At 48.4% G+C, this 12,798-nt stretch overlaps 1 protein-coding gene across 6 annotated transcripts in view; it reads left to right on the forward strand.

Annotated features, from left to right (window-relative positions):
• Window positions 1–2,156: 2,156 nt before the first annotated feature.
• CD244 (CD244 molecule) overlaps window positions 2,157–12,798 on the forward strand; it is a 37,855-nt gene continuing 27,213 nt past the window's right edge. For 2 of the 6 annotated variants that reach the window (XM_017676330.3, XM_017676331.3), the window contains exon 1: window positions 2,157–2,660. In XM_017676330.3, coding sequence (XP_017531819.3) covers window positions 2,525–2,660 — 136 coding nt within the window. In that variant the 5' untranslated portion in view covers window positions 2,157–2,524. The remainder of the gene's footprint in view (window positions 2,661–12,798) is intronic. The other 4 variants (XM_017676329.3, XM_073221068.1, XM_017676333.3 and 1 more) reach the window with 3 other exon arrangements.

The raw sequence follows: 12,798 nt of genomic DNA on the forward strand, positions 1-12,798 counted from the left end.
AGCCCCTACCCCCAACCACCTGTGTGTTGGGCTTTATTCTCCAGGCTGCTGTCCACCTGCCCTAATCGGCCAAGGCCACACACCAGACAGCCAGGGGCAGCCCCTCTGCCCCGGGGTCCACTGAAATTATTCAGACTAGCCAACCATAAACCTACGTATCATGCTTTGCCTGCTTCTTCCTGTGGAAACTGCAGTGAAGCCTCTTGCCCCTGTGTCCCTCTCACTCCCTCTGCTCCTGGCTGACCTGGCTCTTCATTGTGTCAGCCCCAGCCCCAGTGGTATGGCGTAAACCCTCCTCTGGGAACTGTGAGTGTAACTGTTTTTTCAGTGAGAGTTGTCTCCTGCTCCATGGGCCTTGCAGTACCTAAAGAATAGTGAAACCTGTATTTTAAAACAGAGGCTGGTGTTCCATGTTGGTGTCTCTGGTTGTAGACACCAAAAAGGAGTTCGAGGTACAGATGTTTCTGGAATCCACACCTGTGGAGGAAAGGAAGGGAACTGATGGCAGGGGATGGAGGGGGCGGTGTAAGGCCTTCCGTGGTATTTAGAAGGGGGACTCAGCAGGATTTGAACCTGAGTCTTCTAACACAGCTCGAACGATGGTTAGTTCCCTTCTTAGGCCCAGACAAGAGGGGGCTCCTGCTCAGTGTCCTATGCTTTAGGGGCCCCACTCTAGTCTTACATCTGTGCCCCTCTGCATAGAGTGAAGGGACCGGGAGTCCAGTTTCCCTACCACTGGGGACAGCCTGTCTACAGAAGTGAAGAATGAATGAAAGAAACAGAAGCGGCAGGAGAGAGGAGCCTGAGCACCTCATCCGAGCCCCTCCTCATCCTGTCAGGCCCTTGACTCCACCCCCAGAACTCCCAGTTACGTAGCTAATAAATCCCGCTATTTTTGCTTACGGTGGTTTGAGGTAGATACATATTACTTATAATTAAAAGATTCCTGACTACTATTAACATAGTGCAAGCTGTTGAAGCAGAGCCAGGAGATTTATTTCATTTTAATGCAGTCAGACAATGCATTGAAGCTGGAAGATGAGATTTTAAGAAATGACAGCTGAGTCTCTTTAATGTAGAAACCAGGCTGCGTTCGCCTTTATATCCTGGCACTTGTTACCACAGCCTGGCTCAGAAGGTAGTAAATGCTCCTAGGTAGAGCATGTCCTAGAGGACAGTGGTAAACTCTTGGTCAGGAAAAGTTAAATGGGCATGTTTGGTTGTGAGAGCCCCCCCTGGACAGGAAGTGCTTCCCAAAGAAGTCAGCCTGCACTGGGTCAGACAACACGGGAAGCCGGCAGTGCGTTGACGTGGGAGACTGTGGAAGCCGGAGGCAGGGTCACACTTCTGAGGAGGAAAATCAGCAGGTAGGAGGGATGCTGGGGAACATGAGGGCGGAGATGTCCAGTATCCCATTTTCACTTCTTTTCTGGGCTGTGAGGTAATTCCGCTTTATGATCCAGAACCTTCAGGAGCAGTCTGCACACCTGCCTTGCCCTGGTGCTTTGCCCACGACAGGGGTGGGCCCAGACCTGGTCCTGCACACCCTGGAGGGAAGAGAACAGCTGTGGGAGGACAGATGTAAGCCGAGGCAAGAATGCAGCTGGCACCTCCCCGCTCCTGCCCCTGTGTGAAGGGGACCAGCAGGCTCTCTGTGGTGGGGAAGAGCTGCTGAGATTCAGACAAGGTCTGTGAGTGGAGGAGTCCTGATTCCAGCTCAGAGATTTGGGAGTTTAGGGAAAGGGCCCTTGGCCTTTGAGTCTTTGTAGGACTGGGTAGGGGTTGGCGGTGAGGACAGAGAAAAACGATGGTCAAGACCACAGTCACCTTGTACTTTGCTTACGGCGGCCCCGTAAGCCTCCCCTCCCAAAGCCATGGTAACCTCTATTCTACTTTCTGTCTCTATGAATATGCCTATTCTAGGTTCTGTGTATAAATGGAATTACCCAGTATTTGCCCTCTTGTGCCTGACTTATTTCGCTCAGCATAATGTTTTCAAGGCTTATCCGTGTCGTCGCGTGTCGGAACTTCTCCCTTTTTATCCACTGCATGCATTTGCCAGCTTCTTGCTGCTTCTCATTTTGGCCACCAGAGGGCAGTGCAGGCGCGTCACAGCTAAAGGAACAGCAGTCCTGGCTGACGTCTAAGTGCTCAAGAACAGAGCCGGTGGGGCTGCTCCCAGGGTTCTCCTCTCTCCCGGGCCAGGGGGATGGATGTTTTGAGACGCACAGCGGCCACGTACTACTGCAGACTTGAGATGTAGGCCGAGTGCTGGTCTCTGACGTCTGGTGGGATCTGGCCTCTAGCAGCAGGTTGGCCGAGGCACGTCCTGGGTCCAGGCTCTGTGCCTGTGGGTGACCTTGAGGAGGCTGGGGAAGAGCTGTGTCCCCTTCCAGCCACTCCCTACTTCAGTGGCCTTGGCCTGGGATTTCCAGAAGGAGTTGCTCGATCTGTTTTGCTCCCAGGAAGGCTCTCTTCACCGTCTTCCTCTCCACAACAAGAATAACAAGAGCTTTTACAATTGATGTTATTTCTTCATTGTTATTTATATTTTAAAAAAGAAAATCATGCTCACAGAATCATGTTTACCAGCTTCATTTTAGGTATGAGGAGCCTGAGGGTCAGATGTGTGAAGCACGATTCCAGGGGCACTCAAACCGGTAAGTGTTGAGCTACTTACAACCGAATACCTCTGATTTCAAAGCTTGGGATTTTTTTCCATTCTTCTAAACTTTCATGATGTCTACAGACTCTTTAAGTTTAGACCCGTATATGTGGTTCTTCATTCTATGCCTCTGCTGGCCTCTCATAGGTGCATCACTCCCTACCTCACACTGTATATTTTAGCCACTTCAAACCACTTACATTTCCACAACAGGCCGGGCTACACGTTCTTTCTTTCCTCCACGCCGTGGGGCATGCTTTTCTTCCTGCCTTGAATTCTCTCTTCTTCCTCCTGATGAAGTGATGTTTATTCACTCAGAGTAAGCCAAGGAGTCACTGGGACTGGGAAGCCTTCCACGACCTACGACCGCCATCCTTTCCCGAGACCACCCCCTGCCTCCCGGCTGACCTCTCCATTCTCCAGTCTTACCTCCAAGTCTTTCTTTAGCTCTCCAGGGCTTATCTTTCTCCTAACATTTATTCTCCTCAAAATGATTTTTCTGTTGACTTGTCAGCAACTCCCACTAAAGTTAAGCTCTTGGGGGATGTTTAATTTCTTTGACTCCCGGGGTCTGGGGCCAGCCTGCGGTGGTGTGCAGGGAGGCGGGGAGGAGCCTGTGCTGGATGCAATGGGGGACAGGCTGTGTGGATGCCATGCCAGGAATTTCAGGGTCTTACGACCCAGGCTTTGCTGCTGGCGGAGCTGGGCAGGGACTCGCAGCCAGGGAAGGCTGGGTTTTGTATCAAACCAGCTCTGCATATTTGGTAGCTGTGGTCGCTGCTCCGCCCAGGAAATGGGCCTGTTTTTCTGACCCCATCTCTGCCCAGAAGCTGCAAGGAAATCAAAGACAAGCACCGAAGCACATGCGGTGATGCTGGGGCACTAAACAGAGCCCGGCCAGGACAATCAGGGTTTTAAAAAAAAATTACGGTAAAATATATGTAACATGAACTTGCCGTTTTAATAATTTTTAAGCGTACAATTCAGTGGTATTAATTACCCTCACAGTGTTGTGCAACCATCACCACTGTTTCTTTCCAGAATATTCATCACCACAAACAGAAACTTTGAGCTCGTTAAGCAATAACTCTGCACGCCTCCCCTCCCCCAGCCATGGTAGCCTTTATTCTAGTTTCTGTCTCTATGAGTATGCCTATTCTAGGTTCTGTGTATAAATGGAATCACCCAGTATTTGCCCTCTTGGGCCTGACTTACTTCGCTCAGCATAATGTTTTCAAGGCTTATCCGTGTGGTCGCGTGTCGGAACTTCTCCCTTTTTATCCACTGCATGCATTTGCCACATGTTACTTATTCGTTCATCAGTTGATGGACATGGGTTGTTTTCACCTGTTGGCTTTTGCGAATAATGCTACATTGGACATTGTTGTACAAGTATTGAGTCTTTGCTTTTGATTCCTTTGGGAATAACGTAGGGGTGCAGTTGCCGGGCCATGTGATAATCCAATGCTTACACTTTGGGGAATTTCCCTGGAAGCTTTGATAATGCAATGGTCTGCCTCAGTTACAAGACATAATCTTCTGAATCTGGGGAGAGTCCCGTGCCTCTGGGGACACTCAGGGATGAGACGAGAGAGACAGAGTGAGCCAGTGTCCTGTCCAAGACACTCAGCTCCTGACTGTCATCAGCAAAAGGAAAGATTCTTATTTTGACTGGTTTTGAAATAATCTTGGTTACTGAGAAAGCATTGTTCCCCTTCTGCAAACGGCAGCATCTTTGAGAGAGGTGAAGCTATTGTTGCTCCTCAGTAATTCCTTTCTGTTCCTTGTGGAAATTCCCAGTGAGATATGGAGAAGGAAAGTGTGGGGCTGACAATGGCCTGCCCACCCCTGTGGTCCAGGAGTGTGGTGCAGCCCAGGAGACAGCATCTTATTATTCGCTGCCCGGCCAGATTGAGTCTCTGATGCTCCTTTGAACTCTTAGTAGGAATGGTGAAAATTAAGATATGATAGGTGATGTTATTTTCACTTACTGCTGCCTGGTTCTCTCCCGGGAATGTTAACGTGTACCGTCCCACTTAACTGCATGGCTGCCCTTGAGGTCTAAACTCTTACCAACACTCTGTTTTACGGATCAGAACTCTCAAGCACCGTGGGGTTCAAAAACTTGCCGGGGTCACAGGGCACATGCAGGAGAGGCAGCATCTGGGCTGGGGAAATGTGGCCCCAGATTCTTTCCTCCTGACAACCTCACTGTCAGCCCCTCCATAACGTGTTAGGACCAGGCCAGGTTCGTGTGCACGGGGCAGAATAGCTAACACAACGCTGATGTGGTTTTATTTCTGTACTGAGGGGTGACTGTGAGTTTATTGTCCGTGATTCTAAAGTTGCCAGCATAATAACCTTCAGAGAGGCTGAGCCTATGAGACAAAAGTCAACGCTGTTTGAAACTTTAAAGGAGAACAAGAAGAGTGTGAACAGGAAGAGAGTGCGTAGGGCTGCCTGCGCCGTGCTGGGCTCTGAGGTGCTCGGCGGCCATCTTCCTGCAAGCTTCTGACGGGGAGGAGCCCTCTCCGAGGATCTTGGGCTCTGGGTTGGGAAAAGGACCCTCTTGACTGAGTTTGGGGCTGAGGTGCACCAGCCTCACTTGCCCACAGAGGTGCTGGTCTCCGCCAGTGCAGTCTGGGGGGCGGGGCTGCTTGGGCTTGTCTAGGGAGGCTATTTCTAGCATCTTCCTTGAATGCTGTTTTCTGCCTCTTGTTTTCAGAGGGATTCACTGGGGATTTGTCCAGTTCTGGGTGTTTACTAATGAGAAAGCAGCCAGCGCTTCGCGTGCTGGAGTGAGAGTCCCTGGATGTAACGGAGCACATGAATCCTCGTGGGGAGCAAGAGGGCGCATGCGTAAGGCTGTCAGCGCGCGCACGCGTGTGGGAATGTGACCTTTCTTCACCCCTTCCTGAGTCTCAGCGGCCACAGCTGTGGGACCCTCTGTCCCGGTCCACACATCCTCTGCCTTTAAAGATCAGACTGCAAGGGCTGGGGCTTCGAAAGCACCATTGCTGGGTGCTTAGCCCCAGGAGTAAAACGCTCATTTCTCTGGAGGTGGGTGAGGCTTGTGCGCAGAAACATCCTGTGCAAGCTGTTTGGAACTGAAAACTGTGAGAGACACAAGGTGTGGTCATTCTCCATCTGAGGCTCAGCTTCTCAGAGTGAAACTTGGCGTCCCCAGCCCTGGCCAAGATGCACACTGCTGGGGGGTCCCGGGAGAATCCTGGACACCCAGTTGGACCCTCACGCAGGCCGCCCCTCGGCGCCTGGGGCACACTCTCTGGCTGACCCCCAGGGCAGGCGGGCTCACCTCTCGCCTGCAGCAACCTGATGTTCCCTCCAGCTAGGGATAGCAACATCCCTGTGGTTTCCCGCCTCTCAGGGGTGTGGCCAGAGGCAGGGTGACAGGGGGACCCACAGGCTGCCCAGATTTAGAGCTGTCATGGGTGCACCTGTCCACTCAAGACCCAACCCTCTCCAAATTAGCAGCCTGAGACAAGTGTCCTTAGCTGCTGGCAGGTGGCCCTGAGGAAGCTATCTTCTGCCCTTTGCCATCAGCTTGTCCCTTTCCCAGGCTGGATTAGGCAGATTTGCTGTCAGGGAGGACCTGGAATCTGAAGGGAGAATGAGGAGTGTGAGGGCATCAAGGGGAAGGTCACCGGGCATTCCTTCTCTTTGGGATTACCTGGCACCCATGGCTCCTTCCGGCCACGGGCCAGAGCATGTGTGCCATCGTGTGCCCCATGCCTGTGTGCACCAGACAAGGCGTGCAGTCAGCGCCTATGCTGTGGCATGTTTCCTGCTCAGCATCCAGCAGGACAGACAGTCACACAAACACGTCAGTATAATCTGATGGTCCCAAGATATATAGAAATATTAGTGAGGGGCTCCATGGGCCCCTAACTCAGCTGGGGTGTCAGGGGTGATGACTGAAGGAAAGGTAACTTCTGAGCTGGGTCTTGAGAGATGTATAGAAGTTCATGGTGTCTAAGTGCACTTCAGGCTGAGTGAATAGCGAGTGAGAAGCATGGATGTTTGAGAGGAGCCTGTCACGTGAAGGGAGCAGCAAGCTCTTCTGTAATTTTGGGGCACGGGGTGTGTTGGGGAGGTGCAGGAGTCGATGCTGGACCCAGGAGCAGGATCCTCACTGTGGAGGGACATTTACCTCGTGCCAGTGGTAGGGACCTTGTGTTGTGGGCGATGGGGGCATTCAAACGTTTGAAAGGGAAGACGGACCTCTTCACCTTTGTGTTCTACAAGGATCAGGCTGGTAGCACAGTGGTGACAGATTTTTCGTGGGGTGAGACGAGGGACAAAGAAACCAGTATTGAGGAAGGCCCAATGGCCTGGCCCAGATGCAGACCTGATGAGGGTAGTGCCCTGGGGGATGGACTGCCATGCTGATCAAATCCAAAGGCTTGAAATTTATGGCCCCTGGAACACACAAGGTGGGAAGGGAAGTTTGGAAAGACTTTATGGTTCATTTGGGTGCCCGAGTGTCATTTCTCAAGTCAAGATGTCTGGATGACGAAGTGGCTTGGGGTCCACGAAGGCACAGAATTAGCTCTTTTGTCCTGTGGAGCTTGGGGTGCCTGTGTAGACATCTACATCTAGGCGGCAGGCGGACTGTGGGGTCTTCAGCCCCAGAAGCATCTGGAGAGAGAGAGTTGGGGGCCCTCAGGGAATTATGGGCAGCTGAAGCCAAGGGCAATCTGTACGGGAGAGGGCGATGCCTCCCCTCCTGGTGGGCGGGATCATGAAGGAAGAGTGTAGCCTAGGAACCTGGGAATGAACGCGCAGAGAAGTCCAGGGGAAGTCAGAAGACAATGATGTCAGGAAAGCTAAAGGAAGTGACGTTTTCAATGTGAGGAACAGATCCACACAGCCCAGGCAAGTCTGCTGAGGAGCAGATGCCACTGGATCTGGCCACGAAGGTGCCACTGGCCTGACCAGCAGCTCCCTCACTTCCGTGCCTTCTTCTCCTTGTTTCCCAGCACGGCGTCTGTGCAGGATTCTCCCCGGAGTCCAGTCCCTTGCCATGTGGGGATTTCTCTGGTTTTGATGGGAATAGATACGGAACTTCAGCTAGTTTCAGCAATAGCCAGGAGGAACTGAGGTGGCCAGGCTTCTGTTCTACTGGTGAGATCTTCATGGTAGGGGTCCCAGACCTCTTCTCCCAGCCGTGAGGTCCCAAGGATGGAGACCAGCTCCCGTGGTGACCAGGAGGTTAATGGCAGAAGAGAGGAGAATGCATCACATCTATCCAAGGTTTGATGCTTCTGTGAATTCTTTTCCGGTGGAGGGTGAAGCACTGTAGGATAGTTCAAACAAATGCCTATTGTTCTGGTTGATTCTGCTTTAACCGCTTTTGTGCTTGGAGTGCGAGGACCCAGGAATCCTGACAGAGGAACATGCCACCCTCCACCCACCTTCCAGGTAGATCTTGCAATAGCCAGAGGAACAAAGGGCAGGGGGAAAGCATTTTGTCCTAATCCTTTCTAATTCACTCACATGGACCGATCAATGTGCCCCCTTACCTGAAGATCCTAATGAAGAAAAGAGGTCACTTTGGGAGGTGGGGCTGCTGAAGAAGGAAAGAGACACTCCCCGGGCCGGTATCTGGTATATTCTAGCTGAACTGTCAGGGCGCCCTTCTCAGACGGGGCTGGCAGGCCTCGATGACACTCCTGGGCTCCCATCTTCAGGTGCTTATTCCAAAGGAGCCAGTGGTCCCACTGTCCCCCACGTGTTACCGGTACAGACAGGATGTGGATGGCACCAGGCCTGAGCCAGGACCGCGTCAGTGTTTTCCTCCAGGATGCAAAGCTGGTAACAAGCTCTTCCAGTTCCCCGACACCAAGAGTCGATTATTTCCCACTGGTTAGCACACGAAGTTCAAAGTCCTTAGCCTTTGGGGACATTAGAAGGAGGACGAAGAGGAAGAAGGACCTAATGGGAAGAAGGGGAAGTTTGCTTTGGAAATGCCTGGCGGGTCTGCCAGAAATTGTTAGTATTTCCCTATAGTCTTTCTTTTCTTTTTTTTACCTCCTTAATGACTTGTCTTCTGTTACCTGTTCTTTCCCGCCTTCTTTTACCCTTTGTCCCCAAACACAGGCGTCCCCCCGACTCATCGCTCTCGGCTGCCCTTCCTCCAGCTGGAGAAGATGCCAGGGAACCTGATTAGAATTTCACTTCTGGTCACTGTTCCCCTGCGTGCGGCCCGCCACCTGTGTGGGAGGGCGCAGACCGGCCTGGGGGAGGTGAGAACACTTTCTCTTTCCCCGGATCCCTTCACGCATCCATTCCAGCGGTATTACCGAGTGCGTGCTGGTTCCCGGGCTACGTGCTGGGGACATGGTGGTAGAGAAGACGTGGGAACCCCATTCAACAGCTGCGGGTGGTAAAGCCCAACCGGCCTTTTTTGGTGCAAGTTGATAAGTGCCCAGATGGGGATTTCCAGAGATACTGTGGAAGCCCAGAGAAATGGCTCAATTCCAGAAAAGATGTTAAAGAGAAGCTTTCAGAGAGGGCAGCCTGACCATGATTCTTTTCTCTTCCATCCTGGAGCGACCACAGAGATCTCTGAGTTGGGGAACTTTTTACCTTTCCCTGTTTTCACTGAGCCCCACATCTGTAGACTGAAGGGGTTAAAGGTCAGAGCTCTGGAATTAAGTGTAATTAGTCCAAATCCTGGCTCCCTAAGTTCATCTGACCCTAGGAGAGTATTAATATACCAGAGTCTCAGTTTCTTTAACTGAATACAGATAATAATAAAATACAGATAAGAATAGTAAAGTCCTCACATGTGATTTTCATAAAAATGAAACAAAATAACACACACAGCCCTTAAACGAATACCTGGTTTGTAGTAACTGCTCGGTACATGTTAACTACTATTATGTTGTCTTCTTGGGGGTTTTGAAAAGCCTACTTCAATTAAGTTTCACTTATTCATTAAAAAGAAGTCTTGGGAAACTTTCGCTGAAGAACCACTGTGTCACGCATTGTGGTAAACTTGAAAGCAGCTGTAAACTAAAACATGTTCCTTGACTTGTAGAGTTTAGTGGAGAGAGGGGGAAGCCAGGGGGATGGCAGGGAGACATATATGTAACAGATTATTCAAACACTATAAATGCATTTTGTTCATTATCTAATTTAAGAGATGAATGCATGAAAACATTATTACTATGTTTTTTGACGCATGATGTGAGACGTGTAATTTTGTGACATCAAACACTGAAGGTGTTGGGGCTGGAGCTGTGAAGGAGCTGAGGCTTGTATGTTACTGAAGCTAAGCTGGAATAAATTCAATTTAGAATGTTGTAATGTGGGAGGCTAAGTGTAATCCCCATGGCAACTGCAAAGAAATTAGCCATAGTATATACACAACAGGAAAGGAGCAAAGAACTGAAATGATTCAGCATAAAAAAATAAATGCAAACGAAGAGTGAAATGCAGGAAATAAGGGACAAAAAAGTCTGTAAGGCACATAGAAAACAAAGCAGGATAACAGAAGTAAGTCTCTCCTCATAATTATTTTAAATGCAAATGGTTAAATTCTCTGATCAAAACACAGAGATTGGCAGAATGAATTTAAAAAAAAAGCCCCAACTATATGCTGTGTACAAGATACTCATGTTAGATCCAGACACACAAAGAGGTAGAAAGTAAAAGGAGGGAAAAAATTATTCTGTGCAGATAGAATGGTGGTTGCCAGACCGGGGGAAGGGGTGAACGGAGACTTATTGTTTAATAACTACTTCCTCTGGGCAGAACCCAATAGCTTTCACTCTTTGTGAGGAAAATATATAACCAAGTCTCAGAGAGTCGCTAATGGCTGAAATGACAGAGAAACAGGAAATTCCACTGTCTTTCATTCAGCACAGCATATTGATCGTGTTATTTCATTGACAGCATCTAAAAGTTCAGGCTGGTGGAATTCCAACTTGTTTTTCTTCCATCAGGTGGAGTGGAAGGTTTTTAGTAATAAAAACAAGCTCTTAGGAGACTGCTTTGGAAAGATAAATGTATGTTGTGTGTGTGTGTGTGTGTGTGTGTGTGTATATGTATGTAAAAGTACATAAGACAAGAGCTTTCATGCTAAGAAAAATAATGTGCATGTAGAATCTGCAACTGGACTGTAACCAGGAAAAAAGCAATTATTTTTTATTTTTTTATTGATGTACATATAGTAAAATGCACTAATCTTAGTGTGTAGCTTGATGAATTTTGACCTGTGTATACATGTATGTAACCATTGCAGATCAAGATAGCGAAGATTCTCACTGATATTTTTCGCCTTCACCAGTTGTACCCATCCCTTCACCCCTCTCCTCTAAGGTAACCACCACTGAGTTCTGTGTCTGAGTCTATTTCTGTTTTTTGTTTTGTTTTTTAGAATCCACTGTAAGTGCAATCACGTGGCATTTGTCTTTCTCTGGCTTATTTCACTCAGCATAATACCCTCTAGGCCCATTGCTGCAATCAGCAAGATTTCATTTTCTTTATGACTGAGTAATATTCCATTGTATGTATGTATATTCCTTGTCTTCCAGATCCATTCATCTCTGGGTCAACATTTAGGATGCTTCCATATTTTGGCTATTGTAATTTATGTTATGATAAATATAAGAGTGCATATATCTTTTCAGGTTATTTATTTATTTTTTTCTTCAGATAAATTCCCAGAGTAGAATTGCTGGATCATAGGTATTTAGTTTTTTGAGAAAACTAGTTTTGTTTTAGAAATCTATTTTCAGTGTTTTAAGAAACCTCCATACTGCTTGCCATAGTGGCTGCACCAATTTACATTTCCACCAACAGTGTAGGAGGGATCCCCCAAAGACAACATTTTAAAGATCTGACGAACCAAGAGCAAAAGGGAGAGCAGGGCAGGAGTAGCCAGCGCATTTAAAAAATGATAAAGGGGCTAGACGTGAAAAATAAAATGGTATTTTTCCAGACTTGAGGGAGGGAATGGGAGTACAATTTCTGGGTCCAAGACCCAGAAGCTGGCCTTTGACATAGGCCTGGAAGAGTTATTAGAATGAAAACACAGGACCACAGAAGTCTCTGTGAAGGACTTAAAATCTGAAAGTTCGCTTCGAAAGCATTAGTGAAGAGTGAAGCTGGTGTACTTAGAGACGTTTAATGATGTATCTGACTGCCTGTGTTTGTGCTGAATCGTACTGGCTGGGATGGGGGACAGGAAAGACATCTCAGGGAAAAGAGTGGAGCAAGGGGAGGTCAAAGCTTGTGCCTCCCCAAGCCTCTTCCTCCCAAGGGGGAAGCACACGGATATGGGAAGGAGGCAGCCGGGCAGGGGGCTGCCAGAAGGACTCAGAGAGTTTGCTTGAAGAACGTCCTGTAGGGAGTGGGAGTGGGCAGAGAAGGGGGAAGGAGAAGGAGAACTCTGAGGGGAAGAGGAAATCCAATCTAGGCTCTTCATCTTCTGTGGTCTACTGAGTAGGTATGCGGGCACGTGCAACTGTGCGGTCGATACGCTGCACACAGAATCAGGGCAACTCCAGCACCGATGTGGGTTATACGTGACGGACAGACAGCGGTGTGGGATGGGATAAAATCCTCCGGAATGAAGTTTCTCCATGTCAAAATGATTTCATCTGTGGTCAGTTGAGAACTTTCACATCATTCAAACTGTAAGTTAACTTGGTTTAAAGTTTCTGATTACACTGCCAAACGTGGATCAAGTGCACGTATTTTTAGATGTACCAAATTACCTTATCACTTAAAGCCTCAATTTTGATCTTCTATATTTATAATTTACAAATTAGGTATAACCCACAAACCAGGTGGCAGGGCACCTAGAAGTCACTATGTTTTCTTTTTCTTCTTGACAAAACACTGATGTATTAATATGTCAAATATAAAAATCTCCGTATATAATTTGATAGTAGATCAGATTCAGATTTATACTCTCTATATTAAAAGCTACTAATGTATAAGACAAATTTATATTTGATTATCTTGCAATTGCATAAGGCAGTTCATTGATGCATTTCTCCTGCGATTTGGGAAAACCCCATTCATTTCCCATGTAGAAACATCTTGTTCCGGAGCAGGAAAGCAGAGATTGGTTCCCCCTCCCCAGACCATGATATTAGTGT

The sequence above is a fragment of the Manis javanica genome, chromosome 14 (genome assembly GCF_040802235.1).
Source record: "Manis javanica isolate MJ-LG chromosome 14, MJ_LKY, whole genome shotgun sequence".
Lineage (NCBI taxonomy): Eukaryota > Metazoa > Chordata > Mammalia > Pholidota > Manidae > Manis > Manis javanica.